The 12,309-nt window shown below is 46.2% G+C and overlaps 1 protein-coding gene across 1 annotated transcript in view; it reads left to right on the top strand.

The window, feature by feature from the left end:
• Positions 1-62: 62 nt before the first annotated feature.
• Positions 63-12,309, top strand: part of CTDP1 (CTD phosphatase subunit 1) — a 99,201-nt gene continuing 86,954 nt past the window's right edge. The window contains exon 1 of the mRNA XM_018556318.1: positions 63-470. Coding sequence (XP_018411820.1) covers positions 169-470 — 302 coding nt within the window. The 5' untranslated portion in view covers positions 63-168. The remainder of the gene's footprint in view (positions 471-12,309) is intronic.

Genomic DNA, 12,309 nt, shown 5'->3' with positions numbered 1-12,309 from the left:
CCCCGTAAACGCCTCTATTCTAGCGCCTACCCTTCAGTGGACTAGGGAAGCTGTGACGCATTTGCGCCACCCTGCCATGTGACCTGTCACGTGACTTTTGGCTCTCCGCCCCCCTCTGCTAAACAACTCCATTCTAGCATCTACTGTGCTACCTGGGATACGCTGAGCATGCAGCGGAGAGCGCAGGAGGACAGGGAGGTGCAGCCCCCGGGTCAGGAGAACGAGGTGCGCTTCCCTGGGCCCCGACCCTTCCGCTTGCTGGAATGGAAGGTATCCATTGGCGTGTCCGTTCAGATCGGCTCGGTGCTGGCTTTGGGGGTTACTATCCCGGCTGCGGAGAGCAGAGAACAGCGTGGCCCGCAGCAGGAGGCGGGGAGGCCACACAGACCACCTGAGAGGAAAGTCAAGTCGGACCGGGCCGGAGTGGTGCTGGAGCTGTGTGTGAAGCCGGGGCAAGTCATCTCCGCGGGGTAAGCCGGAACGTGGGGTTGTTCTAGAGCGGGAGCGCTGAGATCTCCGGGCCGGGGGCAGCTCGGCTCAGCGTTTCCCTCCAATGTGTCCGCTGGTTTGTTTACATGGTGGTGCTGATCAGTAGGAGGCGGGGTGGCGGGAGAAGTGACAGCTTTGTATTATGTGATTGCAGAGTGCACCGGAGCTGGACATGTCAAAGTTCAGGGGGTTGTATCATAGGGCGCCAACCGATCTCGAAGTGTGTGTTGTATCCGACATGAATGTTTTGTCTGGAGATTTATGAGGGCAAGCAATATTTATCATGATAGAGCCAAGTCTGGTCATCCGCTGTCACCTGTCCCCATTCACACATTTCTCAAAGTAAGGCAATCCTATTATTTCCAATAGTGTCTCTTTACAGCGTCTTTTTGTACAGAATTGGGTGTTTTTTGTCCCATAGACTTCAGTGGGAGCACCTTTTAAGGGCTTGTCCACAAACTCCACACCAAATAGTGTTTTCCAGCGCGGTTATCTGCTGGAACGTACTGTATCGCATACTAAATTCCCCTCTGTGTTCTGGGACCAGAGAGGCTGTGGTGTTGTATTCAAGTCAATGGCCACACCCCCTGTCTGCAGTGCGATTGCCCCCACAAGGACGCGTAGACCCAACAATGCCTGTGTTACGGTCCAGTGCAATTGCAAAAAAATGCTGAAGGTAGGGGGCGTGGCTGCAGTGTCATTGACTTGAATCCACCGCCACATCCCCTCCTGCTCCAGAACGTGTGGGGGGTTAGTATGCGATACAGTGCGTTCCAGCAGCTAACCATACAGGAACGCACTGTAATTGGCGTGATCAAGCCCTAAGAGTAATCTCAGTAAAATGTTTTCTTAACCCTTGTAGTGGGGCTATCCTCGCACTGCAAGGGTTAAGCGCTTGTTTGTGTCCTGGTGCTAAAAACAAAAGTTCCCTCCAGCCTGTCTCCTCCTCTCTGCAGCATTGGAATCTTCTTTGGTGTCCTCAGTTCATAGTTGTTGTTGTTGACTTAGACCGTTGCAGAGGAGGGGGAGAGACGTTTGATGGACTGGTCCAAGAACAAGCCGTTTCAGAGCTTCAGGTGAGTATGACTTTTTTTTTTTTTTAACGTAGACACAAACGAGCAGTTAATCCTTGCAGTGCAGGGGTAGCCCCACTGCAAGGGTTAATCACATTTTTTTTTTTCTTGGAGTTCTTCTTCAACTACCTCCCGTCCATTTACTATTCCTGAATGGCCGGACGGGAGCCTTATAGGAGCGGGAGGATGTCTTTAGACGTCCTCCCCCCCCTCCCCCGCTTGTGTACGGCGCCCAGCGCGCACACGAGCGGGGAAACTGTCAGAAATGTAAACAACCAGCGATGACTGTTTACATTCAATCGATTAGGCGTCTCTAGAGACGCCCGATCATTTGTAGTAGCAGCTTGTGTGCGCCTGTAACACCGCCGGTCCAGAGATCTGCTATGCCCAGTGTGGCTGGGACTGGCACGGCGACTCTGTCACTGGAGATCAAAGGGAGATCAGTACACTACCTTCCTTTTGAGCTCCTCTCCGGTCTCCGAATGCAGGAAGTGATGTATATTACATCACTTCCTGCATTCAGTGTCACTCTCCTGGTACAGATGCTGGTGAGAAGCTGATGAAGCAGATCTCGGCTTCTCTGGGGTCCCTAGGTGACATTAGGGGTCTTAGAGACACCTGATGTCTCCATAAAGAGGACCTGTTATGTGAATTGGTTATCACATAGGGGATTTCTTAGCCCCCTGTGTGATGGCAATAAAGTTAAGTGTTAAAAAAAAAAAGTAAAAACAAAAAATTTGAAATGACACAAATTTTTTTTTAATGTCCCCCTATCCTCCTACCCTACCCCACATACACACGCAAACATGCGTCGGGTGTGCCTACATGCGAAAACAGCGATTCCGCCTATTGTGCTGCATATGTTGCGTATCGCCATATACATGCATATCGTTACATATCACACGTTGGAGTGAGAGCAATAATTCTAGGGCCATGAATTACTGATGACACTAAACTGATGAACAGTAAAAGCTTTTAAAGCGTCGCCTATGGCCACATATGTTGCGTATCGCCATATACATGCATATCTTATAATAAAAAAATGGTCCAGTAAATGGGAATTCTGGGGGCGCTGCCTGATCCGTACCACAGTCAATAGAGTACCAAGTTCGCACATCACTGAGCTCCTTTGCAGAATCGTTGCTGTCGTCACTTTTAGTGTGTGATGACGAATTTCCCAACGAATCGCTATCACTCAATTCTGCAAGTGATTCTAATTTGCTATCACTGTTTTCTACCTGGTCTAAAACTGCTTTTGACCTAAAGGGACTCTTTTTGAATGCCATGGACGTTCTCAAATTTCCAGGCAGAAAGAACAGTAAAAGTGCAGGCAGGGCACTGGACAAAGCTATAGGGACAAAATTGAAGCGAAATAGTTTGATACATATATGCAAGGCTTGAAAAATCGGAGGACGGTGGAGCCCGACGAGCAGTTTGTAATTACAACAGCCGGCCGGGAGCTTTACAGTCAAGCTTGTATTAGCAGCTGTCATTGCTCTCTACAAGTTTAAACAGAGTCCCGGCGGCAAAAGTCACCGGGAGTCTGTTTAAACAGCCCCGATGCTGGCGACGTACACTGTACGTCGTCAGTCACGAAGGGGTTAAAGGAGAACTATGGGGTTAGGGCTTTTCTCCCACAGTTCTCCTAAGGGTAACGGGAGGACACAAACTAGCGTCCTGTCACCCAAAGTTCAGTATCTTGCGGTATACTGAGACGCCGCAGCTGAAACGGATCCCGACAATTATGTCTGGATCCGCCCAGCTGCGTGAGTGACAGCTGGCTCTGCCTATCTAGAGGCAGAGCCAGCTGTACCCGCCCCCTCCTCTGTCCGTTCCGCCAGTCAGCGCTGGCGGATCGGAGGGGGGAACCCAGTCCCTCACCAGTGACGTGGCTCTCCGCAGTGACAGGATCGAGAAGTGAGCGAATGCTGGTATGTGTTCGCTCACCTCCCGATCTACTGAGCCGACCTGTGACAGTCTCATTGTCATAGGTCGGCTAGAACTATGAGGTGAGTGAAAAGCACTCTCCTCATTGTTCTCCTCCTTTTTTAAAGAATCATTAAAATAAAAGAAAACATTTTTTTTAAGTCCCCGCCCCCCACATACACACGCAGATATGCGTCGGGTGCGCCTACGTGTGAAAACGACGATTGCGCCTATTGTGCCGCACATGTTACATATCGCCGCAAACGTCGGAGTGAGAGCAATAATTTTAAAGACATTAACCCCTTCGTGACTGACGACGAACAGTGTAGGTCGCCAGCATCGGGGCTGTTTAAACAGACTCTGTTTAAACTTGTAAAGCCGACTTTCGGCTTTACAACAGAAGCGATTCTGGCGACTTACCTGTCGCCAGATCGCTTCTGTGTCCCGTAGAAGGAGCCGCCCTTCAATAGCTTATTTCCAGTGTAAAGGTGACACTGGGGGTCTTTTGGACCCCCAGCATCACCTTAAAGAGTACCTTTCACCACCATCTGCTATCACATGGGGGGCTTGTAAGCCCCCTTATGTGATAGCAGTCAAAGTAAAGTAAAAAAAAAAAGTTTTACAAATTAAATCTAGTAATAAAAAAATTTTAAGTCCCCCGCACCCGTGAGCACGCGCATCGCCGCGTAAACACGCGTCGGGTGCGCCTACGTATGAAAACGACGAACGCGCTACACATGTTGGGTATCGCCGCGCACGCTGGAGTGAGAGCAATAATTCTAGGGCCAGTATTTTGGGGTATCTCTAAATTGATGACCTGTGGGGACTTTTAAAGCGTCTTCTATGGACTTTTTGTGGTAGTGCAGTTTTTCGCAGTTTCAGGGACGCACGCAATTTGTAACCTGGGCATGTTGGGTATTGTTTTACTCGTCTAACCTCATCTTTTTTATATTTCATTAAAAAATGGGTATTTTTTTGTGTTTTGGGGCATTTAATTAAATTTTTCACTAAATGTTGGGGTTTAATAAGGAGTTGCGCTAATATTGCGCAACATAAAAATGTGCAACTACCACCATTTTATTCTATAGGGTCTTGGCATTCAGAAAATATATAATGTTTGGGGGTTTTTAGTCATTTTTAGGCCTAAAATGTGGAATATAACATGGGTGCAAAAAATGGGGGGGAAAGGCCTCAGTCATGAAGGGGTTAATCACTGATAACACTAAACTGATGAGCAGTAAAAGCGTTTTAATTGTCGCCTATGGGCGTTTTTTGCGGGCGCACGCAATTTTAAGGCCTGACATGTTTAGGTAAGTGACACTTTTTTGTGCAATCCCGAGTGTGGCTCGGGGTTGACGCTATTGGTACTGAAAATTAACTCTGAGCCACACTCGGGAATACCGCCAGGGAGGTTAAAAAATAACTCCAGGCAAAACATTTCATGTGCTTTTTACAGTGGAGAGGGTTACAGCTCGTGTGTCCCCATGGAGGAAATGTCTCTTCTCTTCCTGTTCTGACAGGTAATGCAGGGAAATCTCACTCAGGGAGCACAGCAGGAAGAGATTCAAACCCTTCCTCATTCTGGAGCATTTTTTTTTTTTACTGTTGTGGGTATTCTATCTTCCTACTACCATGAAATAGAAAGTAGGGTAGATAGGAGCAAACCCCTCCACTCACTATTTAGAATTTTCTCTTGCTGGATTTGCACTTTAATTTCTTATTCTCTTTGGTCATGGGTTTTTTTTTTTTTTTTTTTACAAATTATATAGAAAGTATAAAAGTTGACATCATCAAAATGTGCCTTGGAGATAGAAAATCATAGAAGCTTTAAACACTTTGATGTGCTGGTGAATTTTAAAGCTGTTGACTTTTTTTCCCCCCTTTGCCTCTATTCCTGTAAGTTTGAACTCCAGGCAGATATAAAAGACACAGATGAATGCAGCACATTCATAATTAATATATAATTAAATGTATGTTTATATGCAAGCAGTGGAAGTACCTGAATGTGACCTGGTATCACCCTGTTGCAGTCCCTGCAGAGCAAAGCTCAGAGCAGAAAAGCGAAAAAAGCAGCACAAGGAGCCAATCGGCTCATAGGCTGACATGAACATGCTGGTTGGAAGAGAAAGCCGAGTGACAGAGAGATGAATCGAATATATGCGCTGTAAGGCTGCAACAAATGATTATTTTCAGAATCGATTAGTTGGCCGATACATTTTTAAAAAAATCTAATCTAAAAAAAAAAAAAAAAATACCTTTCTTAATTTAAAATAAAATACATAGATGCAGTTTTAGAAACAAAGTTTATTTCAGAATAAAGCTGCATGCACATGTTTTTTTGCAGTTGGACTGCACTGGAACGCACAGCATTGCGGTCCAGTACGGGCGATCACACTGTGGGTGGTAGGCGTGCAACGCACCTCCCACAGCAGAATTATTCAGGCTGAAAATTACTTTTTACCCACCTTTTTATAATTGTATTTCTTTTTAATGTATTTTAAGCACATGGCGCTTGAACAGCTTCAGCCAGGGAATGACAGCTGCCAGTGGCAAGATTCCGCAGATGGCAGCTTAAATGTACATAGAGCAGGTAGTGGGTGGGTGCAATAGCTAGTCTCTGCTATTGCCCATTTCAAATTACAATAGCCAAGAGCAAGCTGCCTATTGCACCCATCCACTGCTTGCTGTGCCCTCCTCCCAGCATGGAAGAGAGAGCCAGGGGAACCAACCAACTAATCGATAATGAGAATAGTTGACAACTATTCTCATTATCGATTAGTAGGTTGCAGCTCTGATGTGCTGCTTTTCCTTTCACTGTCTAGTCATACATTGGGGGTGGGTCTATAATAGCCTGGGAGTGTAAATGGATTAAGAAAGAACTCCAAGTAAAAAAATGTCTTAACCCTTGCATTGGGGTTAGCCTTTCACTGCAAGGGTTAAGTACTTGGTTTTTGCCTGAGTTAAAAAATATCAAGGTTCAACTCCTCGGAGCCGACGAGCTGTGACAGCGCTCCCTCCTGGCAGTCTCCATCTATGCTGCAGTGATGGTATGTCCCTCGGTGTCCTATACACTATATAGAATGTGATGGCTCAGGGACCTTAGACCACTGCAACAGAGGAGGAGAGAGGCTCCAGGGACCGGTCCGAGGATAAGGTGAGTAAAACTTTTTGAACCTTAAAAAAATGGACACTTAACGCTTGCAGTGCAGGGGTAGCTCCACTACAAGGGTTAGGAAATGTTTTACCCGGAGTTCTGCTTTAAATGATGGTAGCTGTAGACTTCAGATATCTAGTGGTGGTAAAATACTGTGTGGAACAGCTCTGAATAGAAGGGGAGTATTGTAGGAGAAGTTTTTTTTTTTTTTTGTCTTTCAACAGACTAAAGTTCACTTCTCGATCCTGTCACGGCTCTCTGCCGTGACAGGGGAGGGGCTGGATTCCCCGCTCCGATCCTCCAGCGCTGACTGGCGGAACGTATGGGGGAGGGGGCGGGTACAGCTGGCTCTGCCTCTAGATAGGAGGAGCCAGCGACCCATTCTTTATTTTATACACCTGTGGCCATGAAGATGATTGGAACACCTGAATCCAATGATTTAGAGGGTTGTCCCAATACCAATACTAGGCATTATTGTGTGTTATATATAATTTCACACACTGTATTCAAAAAAAAAAAGTATTGCAAGTATTCCAGTTATATGTTTAACCTCTTGCCGTCCGCCCGTAGTAAAAAAATAGCGCTGCATGACGGAATAAATGTCAGTTAAAGTACCGCAGCGCTGAATACTGAAAAATGGCCTGGATGGGAAGGGGGTTTAACACCGCGGATGTCAACTGGTAAATAATGAAAAACACTCTGGATGTATTTTAAATTGAAGCTATATTGCATTGCAGTCTCCTGCACAGCTGGGAGAAGTTAGGCAGCGCCTTTTATATAAACATTTGGTCTTGTATAGAAAAAAGACCAGCACAGAAGTCACATTTATGACAAATCTATTTAATAGATTGTCTTTATACGGACACACATTCATATAACGCCCTTTTTCCTGCCCCCAATTGGCACTTTATTATGTTTCTTATAATTGTGTCTGAATCGTTTTCACATGTAGACCTTAAAGGAGAACTATGAGGTGAGTGCTTTTCACTCACCTCATAGTTCTAGCCGACCTGTGACAATGAGACTGTCACAGGTCAGCTCAATAGATCGGGAAGGCAGCGAACACATACCGGCGCTCGCTCACTTCTTGATCATGTCCCTGCAGAGAGCTGTGACTGTCGCTCACAGCTCCCTGTAGGGATTCCCCCCCTCCCCTGTCCGATCCTCCAGCGCTGACTGGCGGAACGGATGGGGGAGGGGGCGGGTACAGCTGGCTCTGCCTCTAGATAGGCAGAGCCAGCTGTCGCTCACGCAGCTTTGTGGATCTCGACAGTAATGTCGGGATCCGTCCCGGCTGCGGCGGTCTCAGTATACCGCGAGATGTAGCTCACGGTATACTGAGCTTCGGGACAGGGGGGCATGCTAGTTTGTGTCCTCCAGTGACCCATAAGAGAACTATGGGGGGAAAAACACTTACCCCATAGTTCTCTTTTAATAATTGTGTCTTTAGCAATGCAGTAACAGATGATGAAAGTCAATCAGCTTCTCTTTCATTTTCCAATCTTAACGGAACAAACTGAAGAGAGTATTTGGTTGCCCTAGGCAACTGCTCCAGATTTTGTCTGCTCCTGTTTTAATAAATTCCCCTCCTGCGTTTTGTTCTCAAAGCATGTTTATAATCTTCCCAGCTTCTCTGGCTATAGATCTGCTTCACACCTCCTTCTCCTTTCTTTATTTTGATGTTACATTGGTGTAGGCCTTCAGAGTAGCAATTTATTGTTATTCCGTTCATGAGTTGCTTAGAAAATGCACTTTTCCTGGCTCCATTTATCACAGATTGTGATCAGCTTCTAAATGATTTTCCTACTTTGCTGTGCCCAGCATTTTCATACGGGTCGACATTCGATTTGTTTTACTCACGGAGTATGGATCACTATGCTTTTGTAGGGACATCCCTAGCAGTCTTTGCACTTATCCATTAGTGCCGCTTCTCGGTTTGGACTTCATGGATTAACTGCTGAAGATCTCCAAACAGTCATCGCATGTGATAGATGGGCCACGGGTGGCAGGTGTCTGCTCCACGTTGACGCGTTTCACCCTTCCCACAACGGGGCTTCATCAGAATGTACAGGAAGAGCAGAATTGGCTTCCTTAGAAGTCATTACGAGTTCCTGGAATTAACCTTTTTCCTTACTCTTCCATAGGGATTTTAGTGTGTCATCTCCATATTAAACAATGTTCATTATGTGTGACCAGCGTTTTCATTACATTCCAAACGTGAAAGTTCACCCTCTACATACAATTGGGTGTAGATGCACAGCGTGTCTACTCATCTCTTTTTGTGGAATCATTCCTTTCAATATACATCACCGAAATGCCTGCAGCTTAAATTCTGCATTAAGCCCTTGAGGGAAAAGCGTAAAGCAATATAGGCTTCACTGTACAGAGGTGTGTGATGCCTGACGCCTGGGACATGATGTTCCGTTTTTCTTTACTTTTACTTTTCTGCGGGCAAGCAGAGCTACCTGTGGAGCAAGGGAGCCGCCACTCATTTTGTACAAGTGATCTGGGCGGCTGTCCTTGGTTAAAATAGTTTTTTGTATCGCAACAAGTAGATTGGGCCCCCGTGTTAGTCTTTGGACCAGTAGTTCTGTTTTTTTCATTTCCACACCCCTGGTGTATTAAACCGTTTGCTGGCTGATAGATGAGGAGAGCTAAGGGTTGACCTCATCAGTGTGTTGGTACCCCTTCACTATTCCATGGTGGGCTCGCATGGTCTGACCAAGCTTGTTTGGTTTTACCCTTTTGCTGCCACGCATGTTGTGCATCGGCAGCAGTGTGGGCTTAGGGTTACATTTCTTAAGTTGATTGGCAGCTTTCCCCTGATGTCTCCATAAAGACAACCTGTCGGTTCCAATGTGCTATCACATGGGGAGCTTGTCAGCCCCATTGTGAAAAAAAAATAATAAATTAATATATTTAAAAAAAATGCATTTGTGTTTCCATGCGTTCCAACGCATTCCAGACAAAATGAGACATGAAGTATTGGTCTGGTCTGGAACGGACTGCGCTGGTGTGAACAGAGGTCAGAAATAGCATAGGGATACATTGGGATGCATTTTGGGTCCGGAAGCTATCTGGTCTGTAGATGATCTGGATGTGTTTTGAATGGATCCTAAGGGCTCAGTCACACCATCAAGAGTGCATTCCACTGCGTTCAGCCTGTGGAACGTAAGCCGGCCGGCTCACTGTTTGGGCGAGAGGGGGCGTGGCTGCGGTGCCATTGAGTTCAATTCACCGCCATGCCCGCTGTGCAATCACCTGAACGCGTAGCACTTTAGTGCCTGCGTTCCGGTCCAGTGCGATCTGCAGGAAATAGTGCATGCAGCATTTTTTGCAGATCGCACAGGACCGGAATGTAGGCACTAATGTGCCACGAGTTCGGGTGCTGGCGATCGCACCGCAGGCAGGGGCCGTGGCTGCGGTGCCATTGAGTTCAATGCACTGCCACGCCCCTTCCCACGCCAAAACAAAGTGAGCCGGTAGGGTTGTGTTTAGGGCTGCAGCTAACGATTATTTTCATAATCGATTAGTTAGCTGATTATTAAGTTCGATTAATCGGATATAAAAAAAAAGCCTCTAGTGATGGGACTAGTTTCTATTGAGATTGTAGTCGATCACGGGAGCAAGCTTGGTGCGGTGGAAGTAAAAAAAAATAGTGTGGTGTGCAATATAGTTCATTATACAGCGGCGCAGTGCAGAATACCAGCAGCTATAGAGATATGCAGTAATAGTACATTATACTATAATGTACTATTGCTGGGATTTGTAGTCCTCTGTAGCTGGTGTTATTCTCCATTGCACCGTATATAATGTATTATTGCTGCGATTTGTAGTCCTCTATAGCTGGTGGTATTCTGCAGTGCGCTGTATAATGGTTATACGGCAAAATACAACAAATGCCAACAAATACAGCAAATGCCAGCAATAGTACAACATTATACTATAATGTACTATTGCTGGGATTTGTAGTCCTCTGTAGCTGGTGTTATTCTCCATTGCACCGTATATAATGTATTATTGCTGCGATTTGTAATCCTCTATAGCTGGTGGTATTCTGCAGTGCGCTGTATAATGGTTATACGGCAAAATACAACAAATGCCAACAAATACAGCAAATGCCAGCAATAGTACAACATTATACTATAATGTACTATTGCTGGGATTTGGTGTTCCTCCATAGCTGCTGGTGTTCTGCAGTGTGCCGCTGTATTATACAATGCACAGGATGGCGGCTATTGGGGATTTGCATGTATTGGAGTCTTCTCTATAGTGATAAGCAGTGCACTGTGTGCCTTGTTGATGCCAGGGCTGGGGGTGGCCACAGTCAATAGTTAGGGCATTCGGTTTCAAAATGGCAGGACCCCCTCTGTGAGAAAAAAAAACCAGGTCCCCCCTACCCGTTTCTTGTTACCTGAACCCTTGTAAGTCGTGGCGGCGGCGTGCTCTGCGGGCGTGTGTGTGGTGGGCGTGACGTACGCGGCGTGCTTAGCGTAGCTCGTGTATGGAGCGGCGGGCAGCGGCGAGCGGGAAATTTACATTTTAGCCAACGAATCGACTTAATCGAATAATTGTTGCAGCTCTAGTTGTGTTTCAGTACGTTCCAGAGGCCGAACGCACTCTTGATGGTGTGACCGGGCCCTAAGAGTAGTAATATTAGGGTCGTCATTCACTATTAACTGCAAATTGATGGGCTGTAAATGCTTTTAAATCGCCTATGGGCGATATTTGGGTACCCAACTTTTTTTTACAGGCACATAAAGTTTTGAAGCTTGACTTGTTTGGTATCTATTTATTCCACACAACCCCATCTTTTTACGGCTCTGTTAGTGAAGGGGTTAACTGCAGTAGAGAAGAGTGAAGTCATCGATACTTACCCGCCCTGGAAATGCTGCCGCTTCCTGACCTATGCAGATATTCCACATATCCAATTGTAAGAAGAACCGCTTCCCCTGCCACAGACTGTATTTCCTTTCACTGGCTCATGTATTACTACCGGATGTACAAGCTGGCAGGAGGAACCACTCTGCATCAGGGAGAGCAGGTATTCAGTCCACCGTTTAGGTTGAATGTATTCATTGGCAGGGGGCAGTAAATTAGCAACCTTTTTAGGACAAGCAATCAGAGAGGAAGATGTAGAACTTAATTAAGGCCAGATTCACACCATTTTCCGGACCAGATCTGGAACGCAGTGCATTGCGTTTTTCTGCTTTTGTACTGCAATTTTACTGCGCACAGCCTGCATCATGCAACTTTCTCCTGTGAGCCCAGGCTGTCGTGGACATGTCGCCCTCTGGATTACATGCACTTGTGTCTTCACACTGCCTGGGTTCATCAGCAATGAATGTATGTTAAACAATGCTCTCTTGGAACCATGCTTTTGCATCAGACGCGTTCAGATGTGCCAGCACTGTTGAAACCTGCCGAGCAGGAGGAAGGTGCAACAGTTGTTTTATGAACACAGATTTTATGGGTCAATTGAACTGTCAGTTTAAAGTGTCTAAATGTGTTTTCAGATGCATCAGACAAAAGCTGTTCAATACCTTGCAGTTTATTTTGTATTTAAAACATCCACAGCCTGTCCCCTGCCAGCAGCTGAAGAGTGGGACCCTTGTGCTCTGTGTGGAAGCAGTAGTCTCTCTGCAAAGGTCTGACCCCCCCACCCCC

Source organism: Nanorana parkeri, unplaced genomic scaffold (genome assembly GCF_000935625.1).
Source record: "Nanorana parkeri isolate BGI_ZX_2015 unplaced genomic scaffold, ASM93562v1 scaffold233, whole genome shotgun sequence".
Taxonomy (NCBI): Eukaryota; Metazoa; Chordata; class Amphibia; order Anura; family Dicroglossidae; genus Nanorana; species Nanorana parkeri.
Note: the sequence above shows the minus strand (reverse complement) of the source record. Positions and strands in the feature narration are given on the sequence as shown.